Source organism: Danio rerio, chromosome 9, assembly GCF_049306965.1.
Source record: "Danio rerio strain Tuebingen ecotype United States chromosome 9, GRCz12tu, whole genome shotgun sequence".
In the NCBI taxonomy this organism is placed as follows: domain Eukaryota; kingdom Metazoa; phylum Chordata; class Actinopteri; order Cypriniformes; family Danionidae; genus Danio; species Danio rerio.
The window spans coordinates 9,511,112-9,534,207 of NC_133184.1; the positions used below are offsets into that span (position 1 = coordinate 9,511,112).

The window sequence follows — 23,096 nt, forward strand, 5'->3', positions numbered from 1 at the left end:
ACGTCAACAATGGGGGAAAGCTGCCTTTAGATAATCATATATGTTCTGGGGAGAAAAAAAGGTAATTTTAATAAAGAGAACAAGCAACAAGTGGCATTGATACAATATGAAAAAAAAATTTCCGTCTATTTTAGGTATTCTTTCACCCAGCTATGCATGTATCTCCTTATTCTTGGTTCTTGTGTGAGCAATGGTTCCCCAGCAGTTTTCAGTCCTTTTTTATGTGTTTAAACAACAGGATGACAGTAAATGAAGTGGGAGAGAGAGAAGGGAATGGGATTGGGCAAGGTCCACATGCCAGGATTCGATTTCTTGTCACCAAGACTGGTGTTGTGCTATATATCAGCACATTAACAAACCACTGGGTTATCAGCACTGACAGTTTTTACTCTTTTAAGTATAACTTCAAATAAAATTTTAAATTATTTAAGGACATTTTTATAACTGTCTACAATGGCACAAATGTATGTTGAAATTAATATTTGAAGTATGAGACATTGGACTATTTGCCATGGCCCACAGGGAAATATCCTATTTTGTAAGACACCATTATTACAGAAACCTAGACATTAAATTAGCAAAACCATTAAAAGTTAATAACAACTATGTGCCATTGTGTCAAACACATGATTTGCTCAATACAAAGGAATGTTAACCGCTTTTGCAATGCAATGAACGGCAATAGGGTCCGAAACTATAATGGATAAAATATATATATAGTAACTTTTATTTTACCAGGAAAAGCACGCAGACATTAAAAATCACTTTTACAAGAGCATTCTTGCCAACATTAGGCAGTATGCAGTTCATATGGGTTTAACGAAAAAAAAAAAAAAAAAGTCCATCAAAACACACATACAGTTGAAGTCAGAATTATTAGCCCCCCTGAATTATTAGCTGCCCTGTTTATTTTTTTCTCCAACTACTGTTTAATGGAGAGAAGATTTTTTTCAACACATTTCTAAACAAAATATTTTTAATAACTAATTTATATTGACTAATTTATTTTATCTTTGCCATGATGACAGTACATAATATTTGACTAGATTTTTTAAGACACTTCTATACAGCTTAAAGTGTTATTTAAGGGCTTAAATAGGTAAATTAGGTTAACTAGGCAGGTTAGGGTAATTAGGCAAGTTATTCTATAGCGATGATTTGTTCTGTATACAGTTGAAAACTAAAATAGCTTAAAGAGGCTAATAATTTTGTCCTTAAAATGGTGTTTAAAAAATTAAAAACTGCTTTTATTCTACTCGAAATAAAACTCTGTGTGGAGTTTGCATGTTCTCCCTGCATTCGCGTGGGTTTCCTCCGGGTGCTCAGGTTCAAAGACATGCAGTACATGTGAAATGGATAGGCTAAATTGTCCGTAGTGTATGAGTGTAAATGTGTGTGTGTGTAGATGTTTGCCAGAGATGGGTTGCGGCTGAAAGGGCATCCGCTTCGTAATAACGTGCTGGATAAGTTGGCGGTTCATTCCTCTGTGGCGACCACAGATTAATAAAGGGACTAAGCCGAAAAGAAAATTAATGAATGAATAATAATAATGATAATAATTCACACATTCAAAAATAAATTATAAATAATATTAATAAAATTAATAATAATAATAATAATAATAATTATAATATACATTTTTTAAAAAGATAGTTCACCCAAAACTGAAAATGATGTTATCATGTACTATAATACACATTACACAGTGCTGCAACATGTGATAAAAGCGATCTTTTTCATGTTAAAAAAAAAAGTTTTGGTTCTGACTAGCCACGACAGTGAAGGGTCGTGAAATTTTAAAAAGGAAATTTTAGAAACAGTTTCTATTTCAGCAACTTTGTGGCAAAACAACAGCGTGATCTACTATGACAATAATCTCCTCAGGTACTGATTATGTCCTTTATTCAGTGTTAAATGCTACTAATGTGAGCTTGAACACCAATTTAAATTGCATTTAGTACCATACTGAAAGCACAAGCAGAAAGTTCACCTCAGATCCTGAAAATAAAATAACTATAGCAAACAGTTTGAAACTGAAAGTTAGAACTGTGACTCAGTGAAACCCAACAACATCAGTCACTCAGTCTATAACGTTAAATAGGTTAAATGTGTATTAATTTGATTATAACGCTTACCATTTCATTAGGTTTTGATGGTTGGCTGACATTGAAATGAATAGCTAGTATTTAAATGTTTCTGATGACCCATGTTTGGTGCGGACACACTAATTGCTTGACGATGGAATCTTGTCATGTCGTGTGTAGTTACACTTTCCTTCTTCTGATGAACAAAAGAGAAGATATTTAGAAATAAGCAAGAAACCTGTAACCATTGACTTCCATAGTATTTGTTTTTCCTACTTCTCTTAATTCTTCAAAATGTCTTCTTTTGAATTCAACAGAATTAAATAAACTCATAAAAGTTTGGAACCATTCGGGTAAATGCCATTTAAATGTTGATTTTTGGACGAGCTAATGAAGATTAAATTAATTAAGTGGCTTTTGTATTTTTTCTTGCATCGCAAAGCATAATTTGGCAGATTCTGAAGATTTCGGTTGCTGGACAGGCCTTGTTTGTTGTATTGAGGTTCTAAAAAAACAGCACTGTCAGTGAATTTTTTGTGCAGATGTTGTGCAAAATTCAAAGATACACAGGATGTGGTTAGCCATGCCCCCCTCCAATCACATATAGATATTAGCCGTTGTCAGATCATATGTGTGTGCTGGTGTGGTGAGATGAAGCGATACGGATTAAAATGCACACGCTCTCTGCAATCTGCACTGCAGTCACAATTGACCTTTTTCTGCTGACATATAACAAAAGCTTCATTTTCAACACCTCCCCCCTCACACAAACACCCAAAGTGTTTGTGGTGCTACTGTGTTCACTTCTGTTCTAACTTTACGTCATTTATATAAAAATAGCTTAAATCAAACAATATGAGAAACATTGCATGTGTGCAAGCACAAATTGTTTCATGCGCTAAGAAAATCCACTTATTATTATTAGCAGGGTTATTATTAGTTTGGAAAGAACAGTCATCGTGCTGACAATGTTTGAGGATGAGCTGGCAGCAGGTGGCAGAGGAAGTTCAACAGGGAATTATTATAAAAGGAAAATATAATCTGAGACTAATAATAAATGTACTGTACTGTGGTTTTCCTATTCTATCAGCATGCAAAGCTGTGGTCTTCTGGGGTCCTCAGTGTCTTGGTGCTGTGGTTTTAAGCTTAAGCTTGGTTTATTTTGATGACCACACATGATATGATGGCATATTGTGCGAGTAAACAGATGAATATTAATATTGTAAATGTAGGTCATCAAAAGGCTAGTTCATCTCAAAATGAAAATCTGATATTAAAGTGCCCATGATCTGGAAGTTGCAACCTTAATTTTTTTTTATTATAGACAGGAGGAACTATGACGTCAATCTGAATGCAAAAACGTGGAAGCAAGTTAGCATTTTAGCAGTTCTGGTTCCTCAGTCCCAAAATCAATGTTTTTTTTTTTATGGGATTTCGATTAAATCGCTTAAAAACAATGTTCGTGCAACACAAACTCAACTTTGACATTTTATTCTATGACATAAAAAACATGAGTTAAATCACACTCTTGATTCTTTAAATTGGCTAAACTTCTTTAAAAGGACGATTGCTATCAAGTTGCTAAATGCGCTTACAAGCGGTGTCGGACACATTATACGTCATTGAGCTGAACTGGTCTGGAACGCAGCTCGCTCACATTGGGAATTTTGTTTTGTCTGTTATTTTATAATATTATAATATTTTCATAAATGGTACTTTATAGTTTGTAGTATTTTTTTTTAATTGGGAATTCATATTGTGTGTAGATAATGCCTTCTTGTAGATACCGTCAGGATTAATTTAATTTGTTGATCATTTATTTTAATTTAACGATAATATGAAGATACTACCATGCAGTAAAGCCTGTCTCTTTCCTGCTTTCAGTAATGCAAATGTGTAAATAAATTTGTAATGATACATAAATATTAACTGTCATTGTAATGTGATCAATTGATTTTTCATCATTTATTTTTTCTTTAACTGAACATAACTGCAAAATTTACACTTCCTCCTTAAATGTATAGCATATGTGACTGTTTGCTGCATTTTGTTGTACGTTTTTGACAAAAAATAATATTGAATGTTGTTCTGTGTCCATTATGTAACAGGCATTTGATGGACTTGTCCCTTATGCCTCATTTCTGTCGTCTGTTACTAAGGTAAGCGGGCTGTGTGCACACGAGAGATACACTAACTTAAATATGTATTATGATAATATTATGTAGGCACATTAAATAAAACATACAGTATGTGTTTTAAAACTTTTACAACAACCGTGAAGCAAAACAAATGTATTTCCCATATAAAAACCATATCCATCAGGCACGGAATATTTGGCATATTTGCACTTCTTTATAATATATAGTGTGGATTATAATATAACAAACCGAGAAAGTAAATCTTTGTCATGGACCATATTTCTAAAAATAAGCCTGAAAGGTTGTCTGTAGGAGAGTGATGCTGACGTCACAGGCAAGCCCCCTGAAGGCACTGTAGTCTGTTAGCCTGTAAAAAAAATGCAGAGATCCACACAATTCATTCATATTGTCTCAACACAAATTGATTAAGTTAACTTAACACTTTTAACAAATGTAAGTGGAAATCTCAAGAATTCAAGAAAAACAAATTTTGAGTGTAATGTTAGCTTTTCGGTTCTTGTGTTTGTATTTAAGAGCTAAAAGGTGCTATTTAAAAGTGTTAAAGTGTTATTTTCGTGTGAGGATTATCCAGTTGGACAAAACATGTAAGTGTAATGAACAGTGTTGGAACACAGAGCTTATTATTTACAATCTCTCAAAAGCTTATGAGAAAATCCTATAAGAATTTTATCGAGGGAACCAGTTTAACTTTGGCAACCAATTGGCCTACAAGGTGACGTCATAGTTCCTCCACTCTATTGTGATGCAGTTCCTAGAGAAATTGACTATTGTTTTTCCTAAAGTAAGTTGAATGGAGGTAGTCAGGTAGGCGTTTTATTTAGAAAGATCGGGAAAGGGGTTTGGGGAGAGTTATTAACCCCTAACAGACTCCTCCTTCTCAGCATTTCTGTTTGTTGTCAAAACAATTCCAAAGAAAATCTGACAATTTAACTGGAAAAGATGATAAAACAGCAAGTGTATTTTCATATTTCAAATAAGATTAGAAGAGCAAACCATTTTTTTCTGAACATTTTAACTGCCTCACCAAGAACATTTTTTTTAATTGCATTTCTTTACCCCTATGTCGCTAGTTAACAGACTCAATGCTGGAATTAATACATACAGTGCTCAGCATATACTGTATAAGTACACCCCTCACAAATCTATTTTTTATTCATATTTTTGTTAGGAAAGTATATAATATTATTTTTGCACATATATATTAGGTTAGTCAGAACTGAAGCCAAATCTGGAGCTTATCTAACAAAATAGCACATGATAATGGCCCAAAAACTAGAACTCTCAAATTTATAATATAGAAAAATACAAATTTAAAAAAGAGGAAAAATCAAGAGAAGCAATATATATAAATATATAAATTAAAATATATTCAAAATAAAACATTTTTTTTTGTAAACCAACAATTCTGTGTAGTGAAAACTACATTATTTAACAGTCATTCTTTAAAAGACTTTAACAGTCATTATTTAAAACAGTCAAAATATGGTCAACCATTTAGTAGAGCAGGCAGGTAAAGGGTTAATGACATGCACAGATGAATTGTTCACCGCAAAACTAGCAATGCGAGCAAAAAAAAAAAAATGTTTTGTTTTAAATTCTTTAAAGAGATATTTCCAACCAAAATGAAAATGACCTCATCATTTACAGTCTTCCTTTTGTGGTTTTATAAGTTTCTTTCTTGTGTTGAACACAAAAGAAGATATTTTTGGATGAACGCTGGTTGACCTATTGACTTATATATACTATATACTAATTATGGAAGATAATGGGCGGTAGTAACCAGCATTTTTCAAAGTATTTTTCGTTTGTGTTTGACAGAAGAAGCTCAAATAGCTTTTTTCAACCAGTTAAGGGTGAGTAAATAAAGACAGAATTACATTTTTGTGTGAACTATCTCTTTAAATTGACTCACCCTCAGGCCATCGGGGATTTTTTTTTCTTCAAGGGAAATTAAAAGAAGATTTTGAACCGGAAACTGTGGTCCCTTGTGATTGGTAAAATGCAAGTCACTTATCCCTTGGAGAGTCAAAAAGCAGGCCAAGCATTAATATAAACACATCTAGGCTAAACATTAACATGAACTAATAATAACTGATCTTGGAAAAAAAAAAAAAACATGAACAATATTTACAGCATTAGCTTTAGCTGTCAATCCTGAGTGTGTTCAGCCTGATCACATTGTTTATGCAGTATGTTGGTGTTAGAATAACAGTTTAATAAAATATATTTTGTATGATGACTGATGATGCTTAAACTTACAGAATAAAGGAACTAAAATACTGAAATTTCTTACTGTATTACTATAATGTGCTGTAAACTGTAATGCATAGTTATTTACAGTTGGGGAAAATAAGTATTGAACACATCATGATTTTTCTGTGAATAATATTTCTAAAGGAGCTGTTGACATGAAATTGAACCAGATTTTGATAAAAACCCAAACAATACACACGCAAATATAACAAAACAAAACAAATCTGAAAAGATTGTTATGTGTAATGATGAAATGACGCAAGAAATATATCCTGAACTACTGAAACGTATTCAATACTTTATATTAAAGGCTTTTTTTTGTGGTGGCAGCTTTAACACGACTCTCAAATGAATACTTATTTTGCCCACTGTATATCATGAATATACTTGTATGACTTGCAATCTTTTGATCAATACCCTATATAGATTTTTAGATCTTTTAACTCAACCTCTATACACTGCAAAAGATGACTCAACTAAAATTGTTTGGCAACTTGCTACACAGCTTTTTCTGAGCACTGCTGCTAGTAGCCATACAAATGAAGTTTTTTTACAGTACAAATATTTACAGTGAGAATGTAATAACAGTCCCGCACTGCACATGAAAATACTTTAATTACTCTGATCTCTGCTGTGTTTTGATGTTGAAAATTCAACACTGCATTTTAACAATGTGACTTTAAGTGCAGGCCCCTATAGCCAGCCTGCTGAAAGGGGGGGTCTTTTTTTCGGCTTAGTCGCTTTATTAATCACGAGTCGCCACAGTGGAATGAAACGCCAATTTATCCAGTGTATGATTTTTACGCGGCGAATGCCCTTCCAGCTGCAACCCATCACTGGGAAACACCTATACACACTCATTTACATACATACACTATGGACAATTTTAGCTTACCCAATTCACCTGTACTGCATGTTTTTGGAATTATAGGGAAAACTGGAGCACCTGGAAGAAACCCACGTGAACGCTGGGAAAACATGCAAACTCCACACAGAAATAGCCCCTTTTTGCAGTATTAGACTCATTTTTAATTTATTTATTTGATTTAAATACTATATTTTAGTGACATTTTAAGCACTATATACACTATATACTATATACTATATACTATACTTTTGATGTACCAAAAATATTTTCTAAAGATTTAAAATAAAGAAATTTGAAATAATTCTTATTTTTAAGATACATATTTATTAAATCATATTACATTATTAGAAAAAAATAGGAATCTGTTAAAGTTTTCAATTAAAAACTGTAGCCAAGTTGAACTAAAAGAAAAAGCGACAACACAATAATGTAGAGCTTCTAGCCTCTCTTGTAAAAAGGTACACTAGAAAATTCATGGATATCAACATTAGCCAAATTAGGGTTAAACTCATTTTAATATGTGTTGCTTTTGGTGCTTCACCTTTTTATTATAAATTTGAGCTAAATAATGTGATAAGGTAAATAAAACAGTCACGGTGACAATGCCAAATAAATACAATATAATTAAAATATTAATGGTACAATTTTAGTATTCATACAAGTTCATTTGTATGTCTCTAAAATAATCATTAGTACTTTTATTTTTTAACACTATTTAAATGAACAGTTGAAGTCAGAATTATTAGCCCCTTTAAATTATTAACCCCCCTCTTTATTTTTTTCCCCAATTTCTGTTTAACGGTGAGAAGATTTTTTCAATACATTTTTAAACATAATAGTTTTAATAACTCATTTATATTAACTGATTTATTTAATCTTTGCCATGATGACAGTAATAATATTTTACTAGATGTTTTTCAAGACACTTCTATGCTGCTTAAAGTGACGTTTAAAGGCTTAACTAGGTTAATTAGTTTAACTAGGCAGGTTAGGGTAATTAGGCAAGTTATTGTATAACAATGGTTTGTTCTGTAGACTATTGGGAAAAAAATTAGCTTTAAGGGGCTAATAATTTTGTCCTTAAAATGGCTTTAAAAATTAATAACTGCTTTTATTCCAGTCAAATTAAAACAAATAAGACTTTTTCCAGAAGAAGAAAAAAAATATCAGACATACTGTGCACATAATTTGGGAAATATTTAAAAATGAAAAAATCAAAGGGGGGCTAATAATTCTGACTTCAACTGTACATCAATACTGAAATGTTGAAAATAATATGTTACGACCTAAAAATAAGTATGCAAACAATAAGTCACCTTGGAATTATAAGGTTCTATCTGCGTTCTGGATGATTTTGAGATAATGAGCTTTAACGTTTTTGCATACCATAGCAAACAGTATGTTTGTAACATTTGTTTTTCCAAATTAAAAGTCTTAAAATGTAAACGACTTATATATATATATCAGGATGCTCTTTATCCATTACAGTTCCGCATTCAACACGGTTATCCCCCATAAACTCACCCACAAGCTGTCTGAACTCGGACTACACTCCAAACTCTGTGACTGGCTCTTAGATTTCCTCACTGGCAGACCACAATCTGTCAGGATTGGAAATAAAAGCTCAAGCACCATCCTCACCAACATCGGCACCCCACATGGATGTGTTTTAAGCCCCATCCTCTACACTTTATTCACACATGACTGTGTCACATCTCACAAGAACAACACCATCATTAAGTTTGCGGATGACACTGCAGTGATAGGATGTATCACTGAGGGAGATGAAGCAGAACAGGAAGGAGGTGGCCAGTCTAGTGACATGGTGAGATGACAACAACCTCACCCTCAATCCAGACAAGACCAAGGAGATGATAGTGGGCATGAGGAAAGAAAGGAGGAAGAAAGGAGAACTCATCGGCCACTATTTATCCCCGAACTTGAAGTGGAAAGAGTGAGCAGTTTTAAATACCTAGGGGTCAACATCAGTGAGGACCTCACCTGGACACTGAACACCACCCAGCTGGTCAAGAAAGCACAACAGCGGTTGTACTTCCTAAGGAAGCTAAGGAAACTCGGTCTGTCATCTAAGATCCTCAGCAACTTTTACAGCTGTGTGGTTGAGAGCATCCTGACCAACTGCCTTACTGTATGGTATGGCAACACTACTGTAAAGGACCGCAAACGTCTGCAGAGAGTGGTGAGGACTGCAGAGAAGATCATCAGGTCCCCACTGCCTTCTCTGCAGACTATCAACCATCACAGAGTCCACAAGAGAACTGCCTCCATCCTGAAAGACCCCACTCACCCACAACACAGATTATTCACACTCCTACCCTCAGGGCGGAGGTATAGGAGTGTGAGATGCAGGACTGCCAGACTCAAGAACTCTTTCTTCCCATCAGCTATCAGACTTCTAAACAGATAACCAATGCACAAAACAGTCTCTTTTTCTGCTCAGTACAACATTACATTCTCCATCCCAGTTTGCACTATGTTTTGCACATAAGCCTATTGCACTGGGCACTTTTTGCATAATAAGCACAATTTAAGAACCACTGTACATTGTTTACATCTGTTTCATTACTTAAATCAGTTTTATATATTGTTTACTTTCATAAATATTTATATACTTACATTTTATAATCATACTTCAGTCACTTCTGTGTATATATGTGTATGTTGTGTATGATGTGTATGTTGTGTGTATGACTTCACTGTGGACTGCAAAGTAAGAATCTCATTGTACAGGGAAACGTGTTTCCTTACTGTGCACATGACAATAAACAGTTGAATTGAATTGAGATAGAACCTTATAATTATGTATTGTTATTCGGAATAGTACTTGTGGTTCCCCCGAAAACATTCATGATCCAGACCTTATTTTATTTTAAGTATTATACTTAAAATACAGTCTGGATCATGAATGTTTTCTTATGAACATTCAAAGGTAACGACCTGTAGTCGCTACCCTGCCAATTTAGATTAAAGGCAACATTATTGTTTTTATATAAGTTACAGCATTTAGGGGAACCACAAGTACTATTCCGAATAACAATACAAACTTCCCTTTCGGATGTAAACAAACGTCAGCTCAGATGTAAGCTAATGCATAAACTGTCATTATGTCGCAGTAATCCACTGGCATGAATGCATTCAAGACTGTTTGCTGAGGCTGTGGATTGAAGGTAATAATAATGTATAGTATAATGTATAATGTTCTGATTGCTCCACTGAGCTGGCCATTTTGTTTCATAAGACCTTATTGAATTGTCAGGAAACACTTCATATATATGTTTTTTTTTTTCTCAGAGAGATGCCAATCATTAAAAAAAATGTTGCAATTAATAATTTCAGGGATCGCAGTTTCAGCTAAAAATGTTCTTTGATGATCTGTTAAAGTAAAAAAAGGAAATGGAATAGAACATAAAAATTCTCTCATGATCTTTGGTTCCCCATCGGGAGGGGAACTTCAATGCTATGTGGAAAACAACCACTATAGGTATTTCGTCAGAATTCAATTACCTGAAAGAGTAAGCCAATGAAATGCCAAAGAGTTAGCCACGTCAGCATGCACAGCTGGTGTCAATTACAATTCATTTTGCATAAAGACACAGCTTGTGCCATGCCAAGACATCCTTTTCGCTTTCAGAGCCTTTCACTAAGCTTCTCAGAGAGTCTTTGAGGGTTTTCTCCAAGTGAATCTTCACAGGTAAATAGAGAATAAGAAAGCAGGCTGCTTCTCCCGGTCCAGAGTGTGCGTTACGCGTCGGCAGATGGTTTCTCACTGGTGTTTTTTGGGTTTGGTCCTCCAGAGCGGTAAGTCTTTTTTTCTAAAAGAGCAACACGGTTGTGGAGCACGTCTTATTCAAGACAACACTCCGACTGTGCATTTCTGGATGCTCCAGCCTGTTGTGCGGGGCTAGCGGGCAGTGCATGCCATCACTGCGGTGGCATGTCTGCTGAGCAGTTAAGATCACGACTTGTAATTCAAGCTCCATACTTCCAGACCACCATCAAATCTATGGTTTGTAGGGATGTAACGGTATCAGAATTTCACGGTACGGTAATACCTCGGTATGAATGTCACGGTACGGTATTTATTGAATCATTTACAGGAAAAACAAAACTTTTGAAAATACTCCAAAAAAGTGCCAAAAGTGTCAATGACATACAAATTAGCCATCTATCTGTAAGCTTTGAAACACTAACTTCAATTTTAATAACAAAAAATTATTAAACCATGTAAAAAAAATAAAGTTTCAATTTAGTAGTGTTGAAAACTCATCACATTCAACATTTAATCACTCACTCACTCACTTAGATAGAGATGGGTTTAAAGGAAAATTATCATATAAATATAATCTGGTAAAAGCTGGTATCTCTGGGTATTTACAATGTCCCCTGCAACAGAAAAAAACCCTCTCATTTGGGACTGAGGTTTCTGGGACAGAGATATGACTTGGCCCATGTTGACAGCAGTGGGTAACGTTGTGCATTGTCTTTCCCCCACTTAAGAGGACAAACCATGAGTGAGTTAAAGGTCTCTTTGCGGTACAAGTCAATGTCTGCATCAATCTGAACAGTGTGCTGTGTTTCTGCAGTCCCCATGACTGCTATTAGTCGTATTCCCTAACTTGCAGGCACGTGCACACATAGGGCTCAACATGTGCAGTGCACATGCCCTTTTTAGTCTTGGATAGAAAATGCCCTTCCAAAACGATCAAAAGTGCCCCCGCGACGCGACACAACCTCCGTCCAGCCCTTCAGTAGGTGCGCGACAACACCGCTCTTGAGTATGCGCGCTCAACCCCCCCTCGGCGCTTTACAATACGCGCGTGACAACACAGCTGATCAGAACTCGCGCGACAACACCGCTATTCAGTACGCGTGCGGCAACAACACCCGCTTTAGGTTCGATCATTTCCATCTTTTTTTCATCTCCGCTACTAGCAGCACACTCCATTTCCGCATTACTGGATCTGTAGCGACAACAGACCGCAAAGGATTATGGCCACGCCTGGGCTGATGGGAAATGTAGTTTCAGCTACCTACCGTTCGCTTCATTCGCCTGAGCAAATTTTCTCAGAAGACCTAAAGTTTTACCGAGTCATGCGACTTCGGTAATATCGAAAAAAATTAATATTGCGGTATGACGGTATTTACAATACCGTTACATCCCTAATGGTTTGTGTTCAAAAGTTAACCCTGGCAGTGCAAGTCCTCTCATTCTGGCTCTCTCTATCTCTGCAGGTTTTCATCAAGCTCACAGAGGATGCCCTAGCACCCCTTCAGCCTGTGAACATCTGCATATGCAATTATCTCAAATGGCTGATTTAAGGGCACTCGTGAGATCAATTTATTATGCACAGAGACAGGGTGCTTTGGCACCTTGACCTATTGGAGCTTTAGGTCAACCGAGCAAAGAGCATGCTTGCCTCCGTGCAGAGCATCTCTCTTCTCGGGTTGGAGCTGGACTCGATCACCATGACGATGCTGACCTGTCTGAGAGAGTTTGACAGAGAAACTGTGGTTCCACTGATATTATTTTAGAGGCTCCTGGAGCATATGGCATCCGCTGTCTCGCCGCTCGGGTGCTCCATATGAGAACACTTCAGGATTGGATTCACGATCGGGTCCCAAGATGCGCATGCGCACACTGGGTGACTGTCACTCGCTGTGTCGCCGTGCCCTTAACCTCATGACGGACCCTGCGCCCAGGCAATGTCATTGTTTCGATGGATGCTTCCAGTCGCGCTGGGGGGCCATGTGTAGCACGCATCCAGCTGCGGGCCCATAGTAAGAACCTGGTTGCATTGGCGTTTTAATTGCCTGTAGCTGTTGGAAGTGTGTCTAGCGCTGTGCTGTTTTTTACTGTTGCTAGAGGGGAATCAAGTGCTGATCAGTACAGACAGCATAGCGATGTTGGCGTATACCACCCGCACCGGGGGTATCCGCTTTCACTGCATGTCTCAGCTCGCTTGCTGTCTGCTCCCCCATCATACGCGGCAGAATCGCTGCATCCCATTTTTCCCATGCACTCCCACGGCAGTTTCGCCTGGGAAAATGGAGTCTCCACCTCCGGCTGTCCAGCTTTTATGGGTGCATTCTAGTGCACTGGCTACACAGCTGGCCCCGGGGCATGCATAATACACATTTCTCCAGTGAGCCTACTTTCACAGATACTGTGTAAAGTCAGGGAGAACGAGGAACACGTCTGTTTATTGCGCCTCTCTGGCTCAGTCGGACCTGTATTTCAACTCTCCTTGTGATGGCCCCTCCCTGGCATATCCCCTGGAAGAAGCTTCTTCTCTGGGACAGGCACCATTTGCAACCTCACATGTGATCCATAGATGGAGTGCGGAGGTCTTAGTTGACCTACCAATTAGGTGGTTAACATCATTACCCAGGCTAGAGCACCCTCAACGAGCCATGCCTACGAGTAGGTATCTGAAGACATTTTCGGTCAGCGAAATGTGCTAGCAGTTTGGGCCGACCCACTCTCACATTTTCCTGAGACCCCAGCCCACCTAGGTGCTCTAAGTTCCTACCGCGTTTATATAAGACAGTAGTGAACCTGCAATCGCAGCTCATAGAGGAGGCAGACCCAGCCCCTTTATTGCTGTGTCCTGTTCACGCTTTGCATATTTATACAGACGTACTCATAGCTATTAGATCCTCTGAGCAGCTCTTTATCCATTACTGTGATTGGCAAAAGGGAAGTGCCATATCCAAACAGAGGTTGGAACATACCAACTGAACAGTGGATGCCATCTCCCTCGCTTATCAAAGCCAGGGTGAGCCGTTTCTATTAAGAGTGCACATCCTCTTGGGCATTAGCACACGGCACCTCTGTAACAGACATTGTAGAGATGCGGGCTGGGTGACACCTTATACATTTTTGAGATTATTTTTACTTTTGAGTGTAGCCGATTTCCTCACATGTGCTGAGAAACCCCGGTGAATGAGGAAATTCGATTTGGTGTTGTAAAACGCTTGCTGTGCCTTTCTCTCTAACACAGAAATATGTGTGCTTTCTTGCTTTGTAAGTTGAGTTCCCCACTTGGCAAACCCTGCAGAGTTTCTCAGAGAACCCCAGCATCTGAATTCGCAGAAGAGTCAGGTGTTGGCACATTACATTGGGATGGCATGCCCGCTGGTCAGTCCGCGTTCTGTGTATAGGTGCCTGCTATGCGCGATCCCATATGCTCACTCAGCCACGATGTAGTCCCCCCTCCTAGGCGGGCTTGTGTCTTCCCGTCTATCTTTTCATGTGAGTACTCCCCCTTCTCAGGGCTATTTCATGTGTTTTCTTGCCACCAGGTCTCCCCATTTGGGCAGCAAGTGGCCTCTGCAGTGTCCTCCCCATGGGAACTGCACGCTTTCCCAATGTACTGTCATAATTTAAATTCCTAGATATTGACTAGGTGTATTTTTACGACTCGCTAAAAAATATATCTAAACCTATAAAACTTCTCAGATAAGTGTGGTAAATAAGGGCCAGGGGACACGTTGGTGATGCAGGAGCACTAATACTGTAGCTTGTCATAACGTCTCACTAGAAACCTGGTAAGGTTCAGTAATTGTGCCATTTTTCATAGATTTCCCCATAGTGGAAGTTTTCCATATAGCATTGAAGTTCCCCCTCCCGATAGGGAACGCAACGGTTATTAAAGTAACCCTCGTTCCCAGGGGTGGGGGTGGGGTTTGAGCTGTTAGCCGTAAGAAGCTCTTTCAGCTATGGATGTTTTGGTGTGGCACAAGCTGCGTCTTTATACAAGATTAATTGTAACTGATGCCAGCCGTGCACGCTGACGCCGCCAACTCATTGGCATTTCATTGGCCCATTATATTACTCTTTAGATGATTGAATTCTGACAAAAATCCCCACAATGAAAGATTTTCACATAGCATTTTCGTTCCCCTCATTGGGTAACGACGGTTGCTTTAGTGGCCGTTGCATTCTACAAAGTCTCTATGAGATCAAAATTTGGCTAAAAAATCTTTATTTTGCTAGCGCATATTGTTATTGTTTAGGTTAACAATTAATAGTTAATCCATTAAAAAGAATTTGTTGTTCAAATTTTCAATCAAAGTCTGTTCATTTGCTTTTAAGTTTGGAGTGGCATTCCTTCTCTGTTGATGTCAGTTTGACAGCTTCTGTCCAATATTCTTAACCACGACCCTTTTATCGTTAGCTTGCTATGAGGTAATGATACGCAAAAAAAAAAGCCCAGTCCCCTACTTAATATTAAGTTTCAGTTGGAAGTACACAAACATACTGACATAAAAGTCTCTGCAACTTCTGCTTCGCATGGGACTTTAACATCCATCGAAACTTCTAGAGCCAAAAGTGTTTAAAAAAAAGATATAATAAAATATATTTATATTATCAAAACGTTCCTGACACCAAGCAAAATAATAATAATAATAATAATAATAATAATAATAATAATAATAATAATAATAATAATAATAATAATAATTTATTTGTCAAATGTATACTTAACAATTCTTTAAAAAGTACTATGTTCAAGTTTTAAAACAACTGTTCCCAAATCCATGATGCCAAAATGGTTCTTTTATTCTTTTACTTTGAAAAGCCTTTTTGGAAACTCTATTTTTAGAATGTGTTGTTGTTGTTTTTTTCTGAATGACATTGTGAGCAACTCACATCTGCGAGGAATCTTCCCAGAAGTCACCTGTGCTAAAGTGGGCCAGTGGAAAACATGTTTTGCTCTGAGGTTGCTCTTTACAGATTTATGTTTCATTGAAGTATCAACTCAGTTTTAAAATGAATAATAACTGAACACAGATTGGTCCTTATGGATTTTGAGAAAAAAAAATGTTTCACCTCATATTGAAACATGACATTTAGATACCTCTCCAAATCTTGATATCAAGGCATAGTCATTTTCTGAATCAGGTAAGTGTTCAAATGCTAAAAGTGATGTGCTGAATAAAGTAAAGGCTTGTTGGTAACTCTGCTGTGTTTCTCTCTGAACAGAACACACACCTACACAAACACACGTTTAATGTGTGATAAGTAAAAAGCACAAGCCACAAAAAAAAAAAAAAAAAAAAATGCACTGAAATGGTTCTGTGAAGGCTGTGTCACTTACGGCAAATCAGATCATCTGCTGCGAAATGCAGTGTAATGGAGGAGCTACTAGGAGGAGTTACTTTCGGTTGTTGTGCGAGCGTGTGAGCATGTATCTCACCACCTCTCTGTTCAGTCTATCACAACAGTAGACAAAAGATGCCATTAGAGCAAGTGAACAATGTTCTACCAAGCGGGGTTGCAAGCAGTTTCAGTTCAACCAAACCACAAGCTGAAAAAAACTAAATTCACAAGTGTATTGTTCACATGCTGGTGATTATTAAACATGTGTTTATATTGATTCCCTTCACTTTAGGATGTGTTACAATAGGGAGGAAATGGCATGACGCAGACCACAGCATCATCACCAAGTATTAAGAGATTTCAGCCGTGTCACAAACTGTTATTAGGAATCAGCACATTGTTTTAAACTGCTAATGAACTATTCCAGTAAACTGAAAACTCATGATGGCAAAGCCATCTCTGAGTAAGTAAAGTTTCCTCTGGGAATGAATCAAGGTGAATATGACTAAATGTTTGCAAATTTAGCATGGTTCAGATAGTATAAGACCCATATAAACAAAGGTGGAAACAAAGAATCAAATCTAGAGTTAACAGAGTAATCAAAAGTAAATAGTAGTGTCATTTCAAAAGAATGTCAAGACAAAACGATACAATACACCAGCTATTCATAGGGTACACAAGTTTTAATTTGTTTTTGGGGACCTCTGTTGACAAGCAATGGTTATTGCATACTGAGAATATCACCAAATTAAACATTATTTTAAATAAAAAAAAATCTCTGAACTCATGATCCTGAATAAAACAGGTATAAACGAAATATATTGATTGATTGATTGATTGATTGATTGATTGATCGATTGATTGATTGATTGATTATATTTGACAATTTTACCAAAAAGATACAAACAAGTCCAGTTAGACTAATTCATACATATTTTAAAAACTGTTGAGGATAAAATACACAAAAAAAAAAAGAAAAAGAAAAAAAGCCACAGGCTTATTTCCATTGTGGTCCTCGATATTCTTAAAAAATGAACGAGCAAATCATAAATGGAGTGCAAACATCAACAGCTCAGCAACTTGGGACAACAAAAACTTCAACTGTAAAACAAAAGGCTTGATAGTCTGACAATTTCTCTTCTCTTCTATGAAAGCTTGAAGATTCTTACTAGAATTTGACATTCAGAAACATGTTTTTTCCATCACTGATATGCCAGTGCCTCTCAATTTATCTCATTCCAACCTGCTTGGTTGAGTTTTCTTTCTGGGTGAATGACAACTTTCAAATCAACCCTGCTAGGACAAAACTGCTTATTTAGCCAACCCAGCATTTAATCAGAACTTCTCCGTCCAGTTAGGGACATCGAGCGTAAATTCCTCCAGAGCAGCCAGGAACATTGGATCACTAATCAGTGTTAGGAAAATTAGGCCGTGCTATTACTGTAGATTCTTGTTATATTCAGACTGGATTATTCTAATGCTCTCTTGGCAGGCTTTCCAGTCAGTAATATAAAACCTCTGCATCTAGTTTGTGGCATTGAGGTTGGTCTTAAATGAACCAAATAAATGCCACAACATCAATTTGCACTGGTTTCCAGCAGCTGTAGCATCAAATTAAAGGCATTTGGATGATTAGCACAACCACTGACTCTGCACCCATTTACATCCACTCAAAATGACTTTTGCTTGTTCAAATTACTCATTTAAAATGAGTTGAAACAACACAAATCCTAAGTTATCCTAAGAGGGACAACTTAATTGTGTCATGTTTAATCCACTTAAATTTGTAAAACATTTTAAGTTTAGTAAAGTTTAACGACTTGCTTAATTAACTATTTTGTTTTAGGACAACATGAAGGAATTGTGTGAGCTTTTTTAATGTCAGACTCCAAAAAACTTTTATTGACTTTAACCTTTAGGCTACTGTTTTTTTTATTTGTTTATTTAATTTTATTCTGAGGGGGGAGACCTGACCTGCAATATTGGCAACTTTTGTAAGGGAGGATCATCCTCAATGGTCTTTAAAAGGTATACTCTTTAATACTGTAATTATCATTGTTGATACCAAAGCATCAAATAGGTCTACCAGGAAACTTAGACTACTCTAATGTTTCTCTGCACATGACATGATACAAATACAAACCCATATAAAGCTTCTGTTATCACAAATAAATAAAAAGAAGCTAATAAATCAATTCACCAGACTGGAAAAACTACATTTACAAGGGGTAAAACTGGTTATGATACACTCGATAATGCTTTGAAGTAATTTTTTTTTTTGAAGTAATAAATTTTTCTTGGGAAGTTTCACATACACTTTGCAAAAGTAATATCTATTACTCCCTCCTTTTTTTTTTTGTAAAGATTTAAAAGTATTTTATAATTTTTTGACCTCAATTACAAGAAACAAGAAGGCTATAAAAACCTCTCTAATAATAATAAAAATAACTTAATTCATAAATAAAATATAATAAATAAATAAATAAATAAATAAATAAATATATATATATATATATATATATATATATATATATATATATATATATATATATATATATATATATATATATATATATATATATATATATATATATAAATATATAAATAAATTTACTGTGTGATGTTTTGATTTCGTGTCTCGACCCGACCGCCCCCTAGAGATGTCATAGCGGTAGTGAGGTGATCGGATGTTTGAAATCTCCATGGTAACAGTTGCCCCTATCGCTTTGCAAATAAAACTAAGCTTAAGCAGACATGAGCGTCTCTGTGACACGCACATTTGACAAGAAAAATGAGGGCAATAAGGGTTTCAGGCAGCAGAGAACTTATGATTACTTGTACGGTGAGTTACGTGTGAAAACTTAGTACCAAATCATTAGAACAAAACAGACATGTTATATGAAGCTACACGATAAAGGAAATGTATTTAAATGATGGTACCCTTTCAGATCCAGTATATACACTGTCAGCTGATGTGGATCACGGCAGAGAAAACATCCGAGCTCAAGCTTCACTTGATCGAATGGTAAGACGACAGAAAGGAGACCTCTGGAGAGAGCCTGGAGTGAATGTGATTATACACTAAACAACGAACTTACACACGATTAAGTTACCCAGCAGAGGTCATCGTGCCAGTAATGCTTCAGGTGCTGCAGAAGTTATATTTATTTTTCACACCTTAAACTGACATTTCTCAAGTGATTTTGACGTCATTGTCCGTTGGAGTGCTCTAGTCGCTAAATAAAATTCATAATATAGAATCTCTTAAGCTTAATAATAATAAGAAGAATAAGTTTCTTAAAGCTTATGATAATCTTTTTTCTTAATGATTAAGGGTTTAATTTTTATCCTCTCTCTCTCTCTCTTCTTTCTTATTATTTTGTTATTGTATTTTTCTTAAATGCATGATGTTGTTATTCTTGTATTTAATCAAATTAAATAAATAAATAAATGAATAAATAAATAAATAAATAAATAAAGCTGAAGAAAGTTCATCATGTTTTCCTCCGTTGAATGTTAACAATTGTAGAACCCCCCAAAAAAACGTTCCTCTAGGAGTAATTGAGTTTTGTGACTAGGACAATTGACGTGTGAACTTAGAATGCAATAATAAGTCCATACTTCAATTGTCCCAGTAAAAAAAATAATAAATAAAAAAAAGAAAACTGTTCTCTTTTTCTGTATTCTAAGTTGTATTATACAGTCTCTTAAAAATTAATCAAATTAAAAAAAAAAAAATCACATGTTAACTGAGTTCATGTCTGAGGAGGACTGTCAACTCTGACTGACATAAAATTGTGTAAACATATTTGTCCAAGATAAGATAAGACTCACATTTGGCAGAATTTCGATAACAACCTTTTTAATATGTGCCTAATTCTACAGAATTGGTGCCAACTGCTGTCCCACATTCAAGAAACTCATTTAAAAACATTTCAGTGTTCAAATCTTAAATATATAGTAAGAACCTGTACTATCTATTTAAACCCACAACAATATTTAAAAAAAAGTTTGCCCCCTCACAAATACTAATGTGCCACAAACAGGACTTTAATATCACCAACCATTCCCATTTTATTAAGGTGTCTCCATATAAGTGGCTCACCCTGTATAATATCGTGTTTAGCCATTTTTATTTGGTGAATTAGAAATTTTCCTCCGCATAAAATCATCTTTATTCAGTATTCAGGATTGTGCGCTAGTGTGCACAAACTATTTGAAAATAATTGGTACTCACGAACACAAAGGGTGAAGGGTAAAAGTTGTCATTCAAGTGAATGACTATTGAGAATGACTGTGCCGTGATGTCATTCAGCTATAAAGCAAATATATATTAAAAAAAAAAACATTTTGTTTAATTTTAAGAAAGCTTAAAAAGAAGTGGCCTTGATCTTTTGAAATGAAAGTTATTTGTACTTTGAAAACATTCTGTAACATTTCAAACTCAAAGCATTTATTTAAAATAAATCACAGAAAAGTTTTGATCTGTGCATTTTGATGGCATTCCTATTCTAATGTAGATACAATATAACAAGAATTTTAATGCAGCTATTACTTAACTACTTATTAAAACATGTTTGATTGATGTGTTTTGTCTCTGTCAGCGGAGGGTGCCAGAGTTTAACTCTATGATTAGTGATCTTCCACATCATCCCCAATATTCCTTACGCCTGGAAGCCACTGATCCTGTGCCTGGGTTTATTGACCGGCGATGGCGAGGCTACGCTGAGCAGAGAAGACAGGCACTACAGCAACTGACAGGGTAAAACTCACAAAATAGAAAAGAAAACAGGAAAGAAAAAGCAGCCCAGGACACAATTCACCTTGACATGACATGATTTATGCACAATAAAAGCCTATTTTTGTTACTACCCTTTTGTGGTTTGACATTTTGACACATTTTACTGACAAACGTAATTATTTTGTTTTGTTCTGAGGGTGTTTTGGTCTGTTCTCTTACACTGCACACAATTTATGTAAGGTTATATATGGTTGTTTGGTTGATTTTTGTTTGTTTTACTCTGTTCCAAACCCTGCAATAACTACAATTATTTTAAATTACAGTTTATAAAATTTTTGTTTTCAATCTAAACACAATTTATTTGTGTGAAAGTGTGAGTTATTCCACATGTAATCCTTTAGAAATCACTTTAATAAGCTGATTTTCTTCTATAGAAACATTTCTTCAAACTATTGATGACAAATTGTCATTAAACACAAAGAAACTAAAGGGGTAGTTCACCCTATAAAAGTATTTACTCACTATTTACTCTCTCAAGTGGTTCCAAACCTTTTTGAGTTTTTTCTTCTGTTGAACATTAAAGAAGATATTTTGAAGAAAGCTGAAATCCACTGACTTTATTAGGAAAAACAAATATTGAAGTCAATGGATACAGGTCTTCACCATTCTTCAAAATATCTTCTTTTGTGTTTAATGGAAGGAAGAAACTCGTGAAATAAAGGTTAAGAAAATGATGACAGAATTTTCTATTTTGTGTGAACTATCCCTTTAAAATATGACTCAAAACATGTACAGATTAATGGATAATTTAAACAATTCATAAAAAACTTTGAAATATTCCCAAGAGCTGTATATATCATGGTCTATGCTGTATTTGCTTTGGAATATTCATTTTTAATATGTTTGCATCTGTGTAAGGATTGTGTCTGGGGCTGTAACACATGCACCGAACCCTGCTAATGTGACAGGAGTGGACCGCTGGAAGTTTTTCAAACGGTAGGACACACATAAACTATAAAATGAGTGTGAGGTATACTAGATAAATGTTTCTTGATTAGTAAATGATTTCAATTTACTCTTGTGTTTACATTCCCTTTTTTTTCTTTCAGTCCTCTTATTCCCTTTGCTCAACAGATTCCTCCCGATGTTGTGTTTGCTTTGCCAAAGTAAGTTTTTTTTTCACATCACGTCAGGCGAGCTCTTTTAAAGGGAAAGGTCACCCAAAGATAAATATTTCCTGTTAGTTTACTCACCCACAGGTCATCCAACACTTAGGTGACTTTTATTCTTCAGTAGAATATTAAAGTACATTTTCTTTTAGTTGAATCTGTTGTCCATGGTGATTGATCTACAATCCATATGGATCACAACCCACAGTTTGGAATGCATGCAACTTGCGGATTAATAACTTTTATAACAATTGCAGAGAGATCTCCTCCTGTGTCATTCAAATCATGTGTATCTTCCTTCAAGCTTCCTTGTAAATATAATAATGATGGAAAAATTTGTGGTGGGATCTACCTAAATGCTTTGTGGCAATTAGGATGTAAATCCATACCACCTGGAGAAAAAATGATTACAGGTTAAAAAGAAAAGAGCTAGAATTTAGACTGGTAGTGTGTGCATTGTATATGTAAACAGACGTGATGTGTATTGACTTGCTGAAAGTGTTTGAAAGTTTGGATTTGGAGGGTGTTAATGACATTTGGTGATATCTGTACATGATTGTATAGTGAAGATTTGGTAGAAAAAAAAAAAAAAAGTCAAACAAAAAATAACACGCACACTGATATATTTCTCACATTTAATGTTTTTTTTTTTTACCTAGCAGTTCATTCTAAAGCAAAATGGCTGCTACACCAACTTC

General features: G+C 35.8%; 2 protein-coding genes across 4 annotated transcripts in view; one reads left to right on the forward strand and one right to left on the reverse strand.

Annotated features, from left to right (window-relative positions):
- The window catches only part of si:ch211-214p13.9, a 30,900-nt gene extending 11,399 nt beyond the window's left edge, over positions 1 to 19,501 (reverse strand). The window contains exon 1 of the mRNA XM_068223554.1: positions 19,429 to 19,501. The gene's annotated coding sequence lies outside the window, so the exon portion shown is untranslated. The remainder of the gene's footprint in view (positions 1 to 19,428) is intronic.
- cfap91 (cilia and flagella associated protein 91) overlaps positions 19,209 to 23,096 on the forward strand; it is a 57,210-nt gene continuing 53,322 nt past the window's right edge. For 2 of the 3 annotated variants that reach the window (XR_012385173.1, XM_001333308.8), the window contains exons 1-5: positions 19,209 to 19,330; positions 19,437 to 19,513; positions 21,093 to 21,250; positions 22,148 to 22,225; positions 22,339 to 22,395. Coding sequence is in view for 2 of the 3 variants with exons in the window: in XM_001333308.8 (XP_001333344.3) it covers positions 19,243 to 19,330; positions 19,437 to 19,513; positions 21,093 to 21,250; positions 22,148 to 22,225; positions 22,339 to 22,395 (458 nt within the window). In the remaining variant the exon portion in view is untranslated. Of the gene's footprint in view, positions 19,331 to 19,436; positions 19,635 to 21,092; positions 21,251 to 22,147; positions 22,226 to 22,338; positions 22,396 to 23,096 lie in introns of all 3 variants that reach the window. The other variant, XM_073912501.1, reaches the window with a different exon arrangement.